The sequence below is a fragment of the Lepeophtheirus salmonis genome, chromosome 11 (genome assembly GCF_016086655.4).
Source record: "Lepeophtheirus salmonis chromosome 11, UVic_Lsal_1.4, whole genome shotgun sequence".
Lineage (NCBI taxonomy): Eukaryota > Metazoa > Arthropoda > Copepoda > Siphonostomatoida > Caligidae > Lepeophtheirus > Lepeophtheirus salmonis.
Genome location: NC_052141.2, coordinates 12,137,381 through 12,150,400, shown reverse-complemented (window position 1 = coordinate 12,150,400; position 13,020 = coordinate 12,137,381). Strand labels below are relative to the sequence as shown.

At 31.4% G+C, this 13,020-nt stretch overlaps 2 protein-coding genes across 2 annotated transcripts in view; both read right to left on the bottom strand.

Annotated features, from left to right (window-relative positions):
- Positions 1-11,958, bottom strand: part of LOC121125902 (uncharacterized) — a 49,749-nt gene extending 37,791 nt beyond the window's left edge. The window contains exon 1 of the mRNA XM_040721162.2: positions 11,047-11,958. Within this exon, the coding sequence (XP_040577096.1) occupies positions 11,047-11,615 (569 nt within the window). The 5' untranslated portion in view covers positions 11,616-11,958. The remainder of the gene's footprint in view (positions 1-11,046) is intronic.
- On the bottom strand, positions 3,848-6,652 carry LOC121125904 (uncharacterized). Its single transcript, XM_071891644.1, has 3 exons — positions 6,145-6,652; positions 5,755-6,077; positions 3,848-4,178 (listed from the first exon to the last, which is right to left on the bottom strand). The coding sequence occupies exons 1-3, from the start codon at positions 6,269-6,271 to the stop codon at positions 3,891-3,893; spliced, it is 738 nt and encodes a 245-aa protein (XP_071747745.1). The 5' UTR covers positions 6,272-6,652; the 3' UTR covers positions 3,848-3,890.
- Positions 11,959-13,020: the final 1,062 nt, after the last annotated feature.

Sequence of the window (13,020 nt, the reverse complement as noted above, 5' to 3'; positions counted from 1 at the left end):
TATATAAAATTATCTGTTTTTTTTCCTTATGATTTTTGAAATACGAATACCAGGTAAACCAAGCACACACACAAGGACACAAATATCTCCATAGAAAATTATACTAGAGAGATTAAATTGATATTAACAGATCTGGTGGCATGCTAGAAATTTTAAATTGATACAATTTGTCCAAATCTGGTAATAGAAACCGGATGTATTCCGGAAAACCCATCAGTTTTTAAGAAGTTTATGTTCTGTACCAAAGGAAATGTGGCCTCCTAGCTCGCCATATCTTGGAAACCTGTAGGTCTTGATGGGAGAGTCCAATAAATGTGGACATAACACTGTTAATTTTTTGTGGGTTTCCATTCTCGAAGTAGTGGCCAACATGGATCAAGAGTTCTTTAACAAATCCAGTGACATGGTTAGGGCCAGGCTGTGTTTGAAGCTGGAGGTTCTTGGTCGGAGTGATGGTATTCACTATGGAGCCTTTTATGTATGGGCAAAATAAATGAATTGTAATATACAGGGTTGGGCAGAAAAACGAGAAAAAGAGGATCCAGAAATGTTGTTCAACTTGGAAAAGAAGATCAAGGAGGAATTGGCAATCCCATTATTTCTCTGTGGCTACTAGGACCATCTGGAGGGCTGTTCAGGACCCCACAACACCTTTTGACAAAGGCTATGAAGGCCACTTGGGTACAGAGTCCTTCAATTTTCCGGCATAAAACCCTCATCCTTTATATTAACAGTCAGTTTGGGAAATTGGTGAAAGATTGTTATTTCATGAGTAAGGAGGAACTGTTAATGCACTTTTATATAATATTTGTCTCCACAGGGACTGACTTGTGGTGATTAAATCTTGTTAAAAAATATTATTTTTCAATATAATTTGTATGCAATAACTAACTATTTTTTTAAATGTCTTAAATACTAAACCAAAGGTTCTTCAAATTCATTCAATGGGATAAGCATATAGACTGTGGCTATATGTAGCCATGTAATTATACAAAAAGCAGGAAGTCAAAGTTTAAGGAAGAAGAAAATACATTTTATGAAAAAAATACTAATAGTAGGAACAAGAATCCTCTCAAACAAGATTATGATAATACAAATAAATTGGTCTTTCTATATGTTGCAAAAGATACTCCATAGTGACTCGCTTATAAAACGTAAGTTTTTTATGTTCAAACAAAAATTAAAAAATAATAAAATCCATAAATTTAAAATTAAAAAAATTAATAGTTATTTACAAAAACTTTTAAAAGTCCATAGCTATTTAAAAAAAAAAAAAAAATTTTTTTTTTCAAAAGTCCATAATTATTCAAAAAAAATTTCAAAAATTGACTTTTTTTAAAAAAATCTAGTCATTACAAAAAAAATTTTTTGGAAAAAAAATCAAATATTACATTTTTAGAAAAAAAATTTCATAAAAATTTTTTTTGAGAGAAAGTTCAAAATTAAATTTTTACAAACGTTATTCAGAAAAAATTTCAAATATCTATAGCTACCCGCAGAAAATTGAATTTATTGGACAATTTTTTTCAAAAGTCTACAATTATCTACAAAAAATTGATTATTCTGGAATAAATTTCAAAATATTATTTTTTATTCAAAAAAATATTCTAAAATCCACTTCCATTCACAAAAAAAAAAAAAATTATTTTGTAAAAAAAATTTCAAAATTAAAGTTTTTGAGTGAAATTTCAAAATTAAATTTTTACAAACGTTATTCTCAAAAATTTCAAATGTCCATAGCTACCCGCAGAAAATTGAATTTATTGGACAATTTTTTTCAAAAGTCTACAGTTATCTACAAAAAATTGATTATTCTGGAATAAATTTCAAAATATTATTTTTTGTTCAAAAAAATATTCTAAAATCCACTTCCATTCACAAGAAAAATAAATTTATTTTGTAAAAAAAATTTAAACATTAAATTTTTCGGATTGCTGCATAATTTGTATTAATGACAAAAAACTATAATACACTCCACATCCATAGAGATTGTTTGAGATAAAAAGAATGGTCACCAGGGTGGTAATTAATACCTCATGGGATCTCAGATTTTAAATACTAAGAGGAAGTCACAATTTCTGTCGATCAATTCAAATAACTCCCACTTTATAGTTATATAAACTTTGCATTGAGAATTGATTTTTGACACATTTTCATAATCATTACCATTTAAAATGCTATGAGGCTTTTTGCCGCAATATCAACAGATCAGACATTAATCGTTTCTATACTAATCCAACAGTTAGGACTTTTTGATAAACACTACCAAATTGTTTTGAGACCTTTTTCCTGTTCGTTTTTCTTCATTAAGGAAAGCTAATGCTCAATATCTCACTTTAAAATTGAAATAACCGAGTTAAATGCTTTATTTACTGTTCCTGATGTAGTTAAAGATAGTCCGGATTTACCTACGCCACACTGATATAAAAATAAAAACCTATAGCAACGCTTGTCAAATAATATTGTAATGCAATATAGAATAAACTACAGTGTAGAATTTTAATTTCATAAAATAAATATTTATAATACATTTAAATAATTGTGGATAAATAATATGACAAACATAGTATTTGAGATCATGAGAGATAAATAGCTGTTGGTATGATTGACTTATTTGGCTATCAGTCATATGATTTTAGGACCTTTTTTGTGTCCCAAAACTGTATAGAACATCCGTGTGTATTGCTCATAAAAGACGGAAAGTAACCTTGAAGATTTATTGCAAAGTTAGAACTGTAATCCTTGTTGGACTGGGAGTAGAATTGGGGTTCGACATCGGAGACATTCGGGCCCATGTCCTAGTTTATTTCGATGTTTCTTTTTCCCTTTGTCCCAACGGATTGTAGAATATCTCCTTCAAAACATTCTTCAAATTGTCAGAGGTGTCTGATGCTAATTTTTGGTTTCTTTTAAAAAAAAAAACATGACCATTCATTATACGCACGATATACACGACTATCACGGAGTCATTTAAATTTTTCTACAAAAATTTGACTTTCTCTCAGTGGTACAATTTGAGATCCTGATAGGTTTTGAATGGATACCGCCTATGCTTGAAGATAAAAAATGTCCATATATATATTTTCCAAATCTTGACAGTCCTTTCACAGCGAGACTTCCCTAACACATTTTTTTTACACTGAATTTTGTTTGCTTTTGTTACTCCTATCAGTGATGGAATTCGAATGAAATCTTTTTCTACATATGATTAATAATACTCTACTTTGAAAATAAGCTAACTATTACGCCGTAAGATATTTTTCCTTTAAACTATTTTGCCTCAGGACATTTTGCTTTACAGACATTTTGCCTCAAGGATATTTTTCCTAAACATATCCTAAAAAAAAGGTGATCATAAGTTTTTATTGTATATTTATGCTTGAAATTGATATTCCCTTTGTTTTAAATCAAAATATGTGTTGATTTATATTAAAACACATTAAATAGTTGTTTTATCTTGGAAAAATGGCGGAATTATGGCCAAAACTCGATTTGACCATGGAATCTTCTTTGAATTCCATGTTCACTAAGTATGTTTCCTTCTCCTCTATGAACCACCGGGGCACGAATCTATGCACATTGCGTTCAAGAGAATAACTTCTGCCGAACACGTTGACCATTAAGCTACATCACTCCATTTAAAAATTAAAAGAGAGCTTCAATTTCAAACAAAAATAAACGATAACGACGTATAATCACCATTTATTTATATACTAAGGCAAAATATCCTTGAAAAAAATTGGCTTTTAGGGCACCAATTATTACCAACTGGGTTAGAGCTTTTTTTCATCTCCCCTTTTTATTTTTAAGGGATTTTCTGGAAGGAAGAATACAGTTTAACGGTATGTTGCTAATATAGTATGTTTATTTATAAGTTTTTATCAAAAATATTACACTTTCAGCGTAGTGTCATAAGCATAAATATTCTTTCCAATCAATTCGGAGTGGATATACACTGTGCCATCATTACTCAGAGCTAAACTCTCGCCCATAAATTGTTCTGTTGGTATAATGCTGATTTTACATGGAGTATCCTTCAAAATATCCTTCAAAGGTCTATTTTTGTGGTCATTCTTGTAGAGGAAGATATGGGAGTAGGTACGAATACCTATTCTATAGTATCCAGGAGAATAGGTAGCATCGGTTGTGACAACTAAGGGGAGATTCACTCCAGAATACTACAAGCAAAGAAAAAATATAAAGTTTGGGCTGATTAACTTGTATCATTGGTACTAGGGAGGTGCATAATTTTATCATAATAAACATTTCTATGTTGTGGTCCTTGTATCACAAACTATACCGTATCTTTGGTATTGGGCTTTTGGTAAGGCGCTACCTGGGACAATAGTATTGAGTAATTAAGCGTGGGCTAAACTACAAAATTTGCTTTAATATTTCCATGTTCCTTCCATAACATGCTCAAAATACACACAATTTTCCTCACAATTCTCAATCAATATGCTTACATATGTATGACGTATTCTCTTCTCAGGAATGAAATAATATTTATAAGAAATTTGTGTGAGGAAAAATAATATGACGAGATGACGTATGAGTATTTTAGTCTCACGAGCGCTCATTTACAAAAAAAAAAGCAAGCCAGTGATCCCGGTATGCTAAATACAAATACGCTTGCGGGAGTTAATTCATTCTTACAGAGCAGCGTGTATATGTTATTCAAATCTGAACAAATACAGCATATGAATTATAATGATATACAAAATCATACCCATAGTAATTTAAGAAGTGGAAACAGAGCCGCTCCATTTTCAATGCTACATGCACACGCCTACAATATTTCATTAATGTAACTGCATTCTTTTTATACTTCTCATAATTATAATTCAACCAACTTATCTTCAGAACAATGATATGAAAAAACATATACCGCTGTGCTAGCAAGGTAAATGTACATTGCATTTGATTGTTAGCTGTGAAAGTTTCTTCTTCTTTTGCCCAAATCAGCCTTCTTAACATTGATTGGTTCTTACTAAGCTGTGAACAGTTATTAACTATTATTCAATGACTAAACCCTAATTTTGGCCCATTATAGTTTGTGAGATATTTTAAAAATAATTTCAATAATAATTAATAAATATGTTTTCAGTGTATTGAAATTGAGTTTTTTTATTGTTTAGGGATCAGTAACCTTTATCCTGATCCTATTTTATTTATGTCTAAACTTCGGGTACGTGAAATTTAACCCCAGTATTTAGATATAAAGATTCAAACTGCTCAAGATCCCAGTAAATGCGGATCCGTCCTATCTTGACCTTGGAGGTTGAAAATGAATTACTGCTCTACAAAGATGAGAACCTTCTACATTTAAATAGCAGGGAAAATATTGTAAAAATATGTTTAAACAACTATGTTATTCTTTTATTTTGCATTTAAGAAAATTACACCCAAAGTAGGTAGGAATGAATCATTTAGAAAAGTTGTAAGGACCAGAACGGTTTATTAAAGAGAGAATATATAACTAGAAAAACAAAAAAAAAAACTGACAGCACCAACCGATTTTCTGTAATTGTATTATATCAAGATTTGAGTGTAACTTTAATATTTTCTCGTCAAAGTATCTGTCAGGCAATTTGCCTATTCGACTAATAGTTTTTTTGTCAGGTGTCCTAGAACCATTACTCAATGATAATTGTTGACCAAAATGCAGAGATAAATAAAAGTTTTATAATTATAAAACGGGTACCTTCGGTAAAAATTTATCGGCAAAGTACACCCTATACAAATTGTACATACCCTGAGTTTTACTGGCTTGTCATCCGTTGTATCAAGTTTCCCTACATATACTTTTGTATGAAAGTGGGACTTTGTGATAATTAAGACTTCACGTGTTTTGGGATCAATGATGAAACCCTCCGAGTTTTCTACTTCTGCCTCATACTCATACACGACTTTGGTCCATTTGTTTGTTCGAATAATAAAGCCTGGACTATGAAATAATTCTGCCCGTGTCGGCTCCTTGACCTTATAAATCACACGGTTATCATACATGTGAACATTGTCTCCAATATCTCCCACAAAAAGGCAATAATCTGAATTTGGAGTGTCGTCACAGGGTGCTTTTTGGATTAGAGGGGAAATGATGTAATATTATGCGCTCAGTGGATTTTCACGTCAATCTCTCACCTGTGGATATGGCCTCAAAGTCAATATTCTTTACGCCCTCCAAAATGATTTTTCCAATGTAAACCCCTCTTGAGTCTACAGCATAGGCACTTGGAGCCCCTCCACTATCATTGATAGTCCAAAACATTCCATACTATTATTATAGGATAAATATAAATAAACACTTGTTCAAAGTTGTGGGTCTTTACAAAAAATAGCAAAAAACAGAACTAAATTATGACTTTAAAAAAAGTTGCTTGCATAACACGCTCAAAAGAACAGCAACTTCCTCCCTGAACAAGTTTTTATAATATATATTTAGTTTCTCATAATCCATTTCCTTATCAGTTTGCGACCAGACAAATCCACTTCCTTCATCAATCTCCGGATACACTATTTTTCCTGCGACTCGATAATCCGATACATTTGGACAATCTGGGATCCCAGATAAAGCCCTGCTGAGAAGAGTTCCAAGAATGGAAATAGCTGTTGCATTCATTACAATGATGTAGGGAGATTCTACTCAACTGAAGCATTGCGAACGAGACATATCTAATCACATTTTTTATTTGATTATTAAGTAGATAAAGTTGTAGATTTGACTGATATTTCTTATTTGAGGTATGTTCATATTTATTTGACAAAAAGTCAAGAATTTGATAAGATAATTATAAAAACATGTTAATAGTACATTTGTAGTAGGTATTACTCTATCTTGCTTTTCATTCTAGGAAAATTGACCTGGAGAAAATGGCTAGTGGGGAGATTCCTATTTAGACAATAGTCATTGTAAAAATTGCCTTGAAGAAAATTAAAGTCTCTAAAATTGTCATTGGGAAAATTTCCTGTCATTTATTAGCCTAATCATAATAATTTTGTGCAAAACTTGTTTTGTTTCATGGCAGGACCCCCAAGCAGGTTAAAAACCACCACTGCTGATTCACTAAGCATATATATTTATTTTTAAAAGCACCAAAATAAACGTAAGGCCCATGGGTTGATCAAGACTACGGAAGGACAAACAAACAGGTTAAAAACCACCACCAACACTTTAAAAAAAAATCATTTCTGCCCCCTCCAAATACTTCAAAATAAATCAGAGGCCTATAGTTTGATAAAAGCTACAAAAAAGGCACCAAGTAGGTTAAAAAACATGGATCTGGGGTGATTTTGAAGTTATGGAAGGGCATAAATTCTTTGTGAAGTGTTGGCAATGGATTTTAACCTGTTTGGCGTATTTGGCAGGGCAATTTTCTATGCATCCTGGATTTCCATTTTATTCTTACAATCTACGATGCAATCTTTATTATCTATCTCAACTAATGTTGGGGTTCGGTATACAAATTCTAGACCCGTCTGAGATCCCTATGATTTTTAATGTATCAAACAAAATTGCTTATTAAAGAAGTTTAGTATGGACTCGTATCAAAGAAACATTTGGTCAAGATTGGTCAAAAAAAAAAAAGAAAAAATCTCATTTATGAAAATCGACCTAGAATCAATGTTATTATAACAATTTAGTGAGCAATGATTATTCAGTTCGCACTGAAAATTTGCTTGCATAACAAATGAACCCCAAATATAGGAACATTCCGATGGAGAATAATTGTCTAACCTAAATATAGTATTAATAAAAAAACAAATTTAAGTGACTACATTTGTTCTTTTCTATGTATTTACCCCAAAAAAATGAATTAATTATCATACATGCTCTTTTTTTTCGCCATTTTTAATTTCAATTTTTAATTGATCACGTTTTATTAATTGCCCGAATTTTATTATTGTTGTATATTTGCATGTACTGGAAGGTTCTTCGAGATGGGAATATTTTTTTACTAAAATGATTATTTATGTTACTTATAACTCCGTTCCTGTTGCTTCATATTTTATACTCTAACTTTTTATGTGCCTTTATAAAAAACACAAAGAAATTTTTTTCCAATTTCAAAAAGAAGAAATCAAAAATGCATAAAAATAATAGATAGTTGGACAATTCTTCACAACTGTGCAATAAATGGCCTACATATTGGACCCTCACTATTGTTCAAATTCAAACAATAAACGTGATAAAATAAATTTAATGACATGTATTTTTTTCTCAAAAGCACATTGCAAAAGTTTTTGGTTAAATTGATCGGCACAATGAAAGAAAAAGAAATTGATGGATCACATTTGAAAAAGGGTCATATTGGAGCGAATATAAATATCTTGAATCAAATAACAGTTCGCAATTATAGCCAAACTTCTTCAGTATATACACTAATTCCACAAATTCGAATAATAAGCCTATAATGTACTTTAATAATTCAATGAAATATTGGATTGTATGTACTAATGAAGTAAATAAATAGATTGGGACCTTTTCTGGATTTTTGTTCAAGATTGTTTTAATATTGACGCATTGCACATGATAATTTGTGAGCATGCATAGCACACTATAAAACGATGATATACATTACTATGTATATCAGGTAAGTACACTTTACATTTAAAAACCTACATCTGTATATACTTCCGAAATACAGCTGAAGGTCAAGCCAAAATTATTTCGAATACAGGGGTATCGATAGGAAGGCAATTATCACTTAGGGAAGTATGTATTGAAAGAAAAAGGCAGAATCTCTTATTTAATCCTACAGTTGCCATTGCGTTTTGTGACATGGAAATGTTTCGGTAGGAAAATTTGATCAATTTTGGCTTGTCAGCACAAAATCAAGATTGAATGATTTTTCTCAAAGTTGAGTCTGAATTACATTTGAATTCTGATCATTTATTTATATCAACAAACACTTCTTTTTGACCCTTTGGGTGTGCCGTAAAGGGTGCTTAAAGACACCAAAATGGACCTTTGCAATAATAGAATGATAAATTGAAAGATATTATTAAAAAACCTAGAGAGGGGACGATATAAGTCTCTTAATCAAAAGAAAATTCTAATTTAAAGATAACATTTTTACTCTTACCTCAACTCATCCCAGAAATGTGGATAATATACCTATAATTGACTCAAATATATGAATCAAATCTATGAAATATTGGGCTTTAAGTATAAAGGAATTAAACTAATGAATTGATTTGATTCAAGAATGTTTTTATATTGATGTATCACAGATGTGGCATATCAACACAAAAGGAAACTAGAATTATTTTTTGTTAAAATTGAGTTGGATAACATTTATATTCTTATATGTAAATCAAGTATCAATTTCTATGATAAATACACCTAATGAGTGTGTTGCAAATAAGACTATTTAAAGCAACCAAAATTGATCGTCACAATAAAATAATGATACATTGATGGATGCCATCTTTTGAAAAGGACCATATCAAGCCTAATACAAGTCTCTTAAATAAAATGAAAGGTTTATTGTATGGTTAAAATTCTTGGGTATTTTAATTTATCACAGAAATGTGAATAACACGCCTATTAACCACATCTTGGGCGTCCCCAGAATTATATTTTTGGGGGCGTGGCTAGGTCTTTGGATACAAAAAATCCAATTATAACACTTTTTATAAAAAAATATCAAATATCACATTTTTAGAAAAAAATTGCAAATATTCAATTTTTTGGAAAAAAAAATTCAAATGTTCAATTTGCTTGTAAAGAAAAAAAAAAGGCCTTAATTTGGGAGGAGCTACAGTTCCTCCAACCCAATCTACAAACGCTGTTGCAAATATGTATATGAAATAATAACCAACATGTATATTATGAATGAAATAAAATTAGAAGTGGAATTTGTATCTTTTTGATTTTAATTAAATATTGAATTATGTTGACACACAATTTATGTGGTCCATCAATAAAAAATGAAACAGGAATGATTTTTTTCAACAAAAAATATATATATATATAATTATTATCAATTTGTATAAACAAATTATTCATATAGACCCTTTAGGTGTTTCGGAAATTGTATTATTTAACGTAGCCAAAATTGATCGTCACAATAAATAAATGATAAATTGAAAGATTTTATAGTGGAAAGGGGGTTATCAGGGCTAATATAAGTTTCTGAAATCAAAATTTGATTCCAATTTATAGAACAAAATATTGGGTATATCAATTTATTCCAGAATTATGAATAATAAGCCTTAAATTTATTGAATTATGTGTATAAAACATTGGGATGTTTATGGAGTAAAAAAAAAAAAAATTGGGACTATCACATTTTCTTAATTTGTGTTCCAGATTATTTTTTTATTGACACATACAAAATGTTTGGCCCGTAAACACAAAATCAAAATAGAATGATTTGTTCCTGAATGAAATGTGGAATACAATTGTATTCTTAAACTAATTCTCCTCAAAGTCTATCAACAAATTGTTTTTATTAACTCAAATTGACCAAATTGAAGTAGCCAAAATTAATCGTCACAATTAAATAACAATAAATTCATATACATACATATGTATAAATCAAATAAAGTTTCTTAAGTATACCTAAACTTGTTGAGTATCTTAACTTGACCCGCAAATTTTGTATACAAATAAAAATGGGATTTTTTCTTTTCTTAATTTTTGTTCAAGATTGTTTCCATGTTGATGCATTTTGCAAAAGTTTTTTATTTTGCCAAGGAGTCATCCTAGGCGCCCATGTATAAGAGCTCTATGTTTCAATATCTACATATGTGTTTAAATACAAAATGAGCTTTTCTCAATATTGAAACACATATATGTATTTGGGTAGTACCTATTTACAAGAAAATAACACCAGTGACATGACATTTATACATCATTCCACACCTGACCCATATCCATGGAGTATAAATGAACAATTACAAAATAGTAAGGTATGAACAGTCCTCTTTTGGAAAATACCTACATAGAATCATAAAAGTGTCAAAACATCTATTCCAGTATTATTATATAGAACAAAACACACAAAAACGTATTTAAAAATAGAATGATTGCCTGCCTACCTGCAACAACGATCAGCCTCTGCGTGATATCCAATATCATCATAATGTTCGGCCACAGCCCCTTGACCACACCATTTGGTTCCAGGGAATATCAGCACACTATTAAGTACATTCATAGACCAAATCCCACGAAGAGGATCCTTCAAAAACCCATGATCAAACCTCCTTTCCCAATAGTCCTGTCCAACACCACTCACTTCATTAAACTGCTCCGCAGCCTCCTGCAAGATCTCCTCCTCATCATGGTAAGCAACCACATGCCCGAGTATACTTAAATGAATACTCTCACAAAGCCGCAGAAGCACACCTGTAAGACCTCGATCAATGTACATCACAGCAGCCGAATTAGTCACGTTCCGAATAAAGATAGGATCCCCGTATATGGAGCATTCCTTGTCAATGCCCTGAAATATGATCATACGTGATCCACTTTCGTATTCAACATACGTAGCTCCAACTTGAGGCACAAACTCTCCTTCGCAACTCACACCTTCCCAGAGCCGTAAACATTGTATTAAGAGAAGGAGTAGAGGAGTCGTGGTTGGAGGTATTAGAGGAGAGGGTGGCATTTTGGTTTGTTTTTAATATTAGAAATGACTCTATGTACAAAAAAAATCTTCCTATCTGCTAGGGTTTTTAACTGGTGTTCCTTCACGAATCATCAATAGTATAACTAATCGTTTTGACGATAAGTATTATGGTTGAGTGAGGAAGGGAGGGAGGATATGTTGTTGCATGAAGTTGGTGTAACTGCTCCTCTTGCTCAGGCTTTACCCGAAGAAGGAAAAGAATAGAGCTTCAGAAGGAAGAACGCTCACTACAAAAGGCGTTTGTTGAAACCATCCTTCGTTGTTTCAACTCACCATCGCATTGTTCTTCGTTGTTGCTTCTTAAGTAGTGCCTTAACAAGTCACACGCCTTACTATTTATTGCATACGCTGAAAAGGCAACAATACACACACGTCATGTACGCAAATATTTCTCGCCCTCCATATTGGAGGGACGATCCTTTTCCATATTTACAAGTTATATGTATTCTATGTAATTAACTCAAGAATTTCTTATCCTACATACTATGAAATACTCTTTTCTCATGAATTGACTATGAGGAAGACGAATAACTCGGTCAAGGATCTTTTTATTTAGGGGATTGTATCCTTTTAAGGAGGTGAAGGAAATCCCGATTTTGTTTTCGTTTTATTAATAGTATATCTTTTACAAGGGTATTATTTCTGCCTCATTTTTTTTACTATTGAAAGTGAAGACACGGTAAGTTTCACTAGATCTATTTTTGAAGAGTTCTCACATGTGACTCGTAAACACAAAAGCAATCTTTTATTCCTATTAAATTGGACTATTAAAGCATCTAAAATGGATGAATCACAATAAAAGAAGGATATATTGATAGATTTTATGGGTTAAAGGGAGCCATGATGTCCATGGATGATTGTACCATCGATCCCTTGATCATGTTTTATGCTCATGTTTATTTTACAAGTAAAGGATAGGAACAAGACAAAATAATCTTCTGTGTGCAAGTATACATTAGTCGTCATAAGATTCACTTCTTCTTTTCAATTACTTAATGCAAATACTAACACATTGAAGGTGTTACATATAAATTAGTTAATAATAGGTTGGAGAAAAAGTAATTTCGTATTTCCCTCCCTTTTTTTAAAACGAATTATATCTCAAATCGGATCATGCGATAAATTGTTGTTCAGATGTTTATATATACTACACCCACTTTTTGGACAGTATTGCGCTTAGCAGGTTCAGTAGTGAATTATCTAGCGTCAAGTATGGAAGTATCAAAATAAGAAATTACCCATATTTTACATTTTTACGAACTGAAAGAGGAAAATGACGTCGAAAGCGACCAAGACAATTTGTGATGATTAGAATGCCAATACTCTTTCGGTCCGTGTTACACAACAGTGCTTCAAGCATTATTAAGCATTGAAATAAAGTGAA

What these genes read in the sequence shown, in the direction of transcription:
- LOC121125904 (XM_071891644.1), bottom strand. Translation starts at nt 6,271, where the DNA reads ATGTTTTGGACTATCAATGATAGTGGAGGGGCTCCAAGTGCCTATGCT. An exon ending in CTTTGAGGCCATATCCACAG is followed by an intron (nt 6,078 to 6,144) that starts GTGAGAGATTGA and finishes TAATCCAAAAAG; the next exon opens with CACCCTGTGACGACACTCCA. An exon ending in ACAAGCCAGTAAAACTCAGG is followed by an intron (nt 4,179 to 5,754) that starts GTATGTACAATT and finishes CTTTGCTTGTAG; the next exon opens with TATTCTGGAGTGAATCTCCC.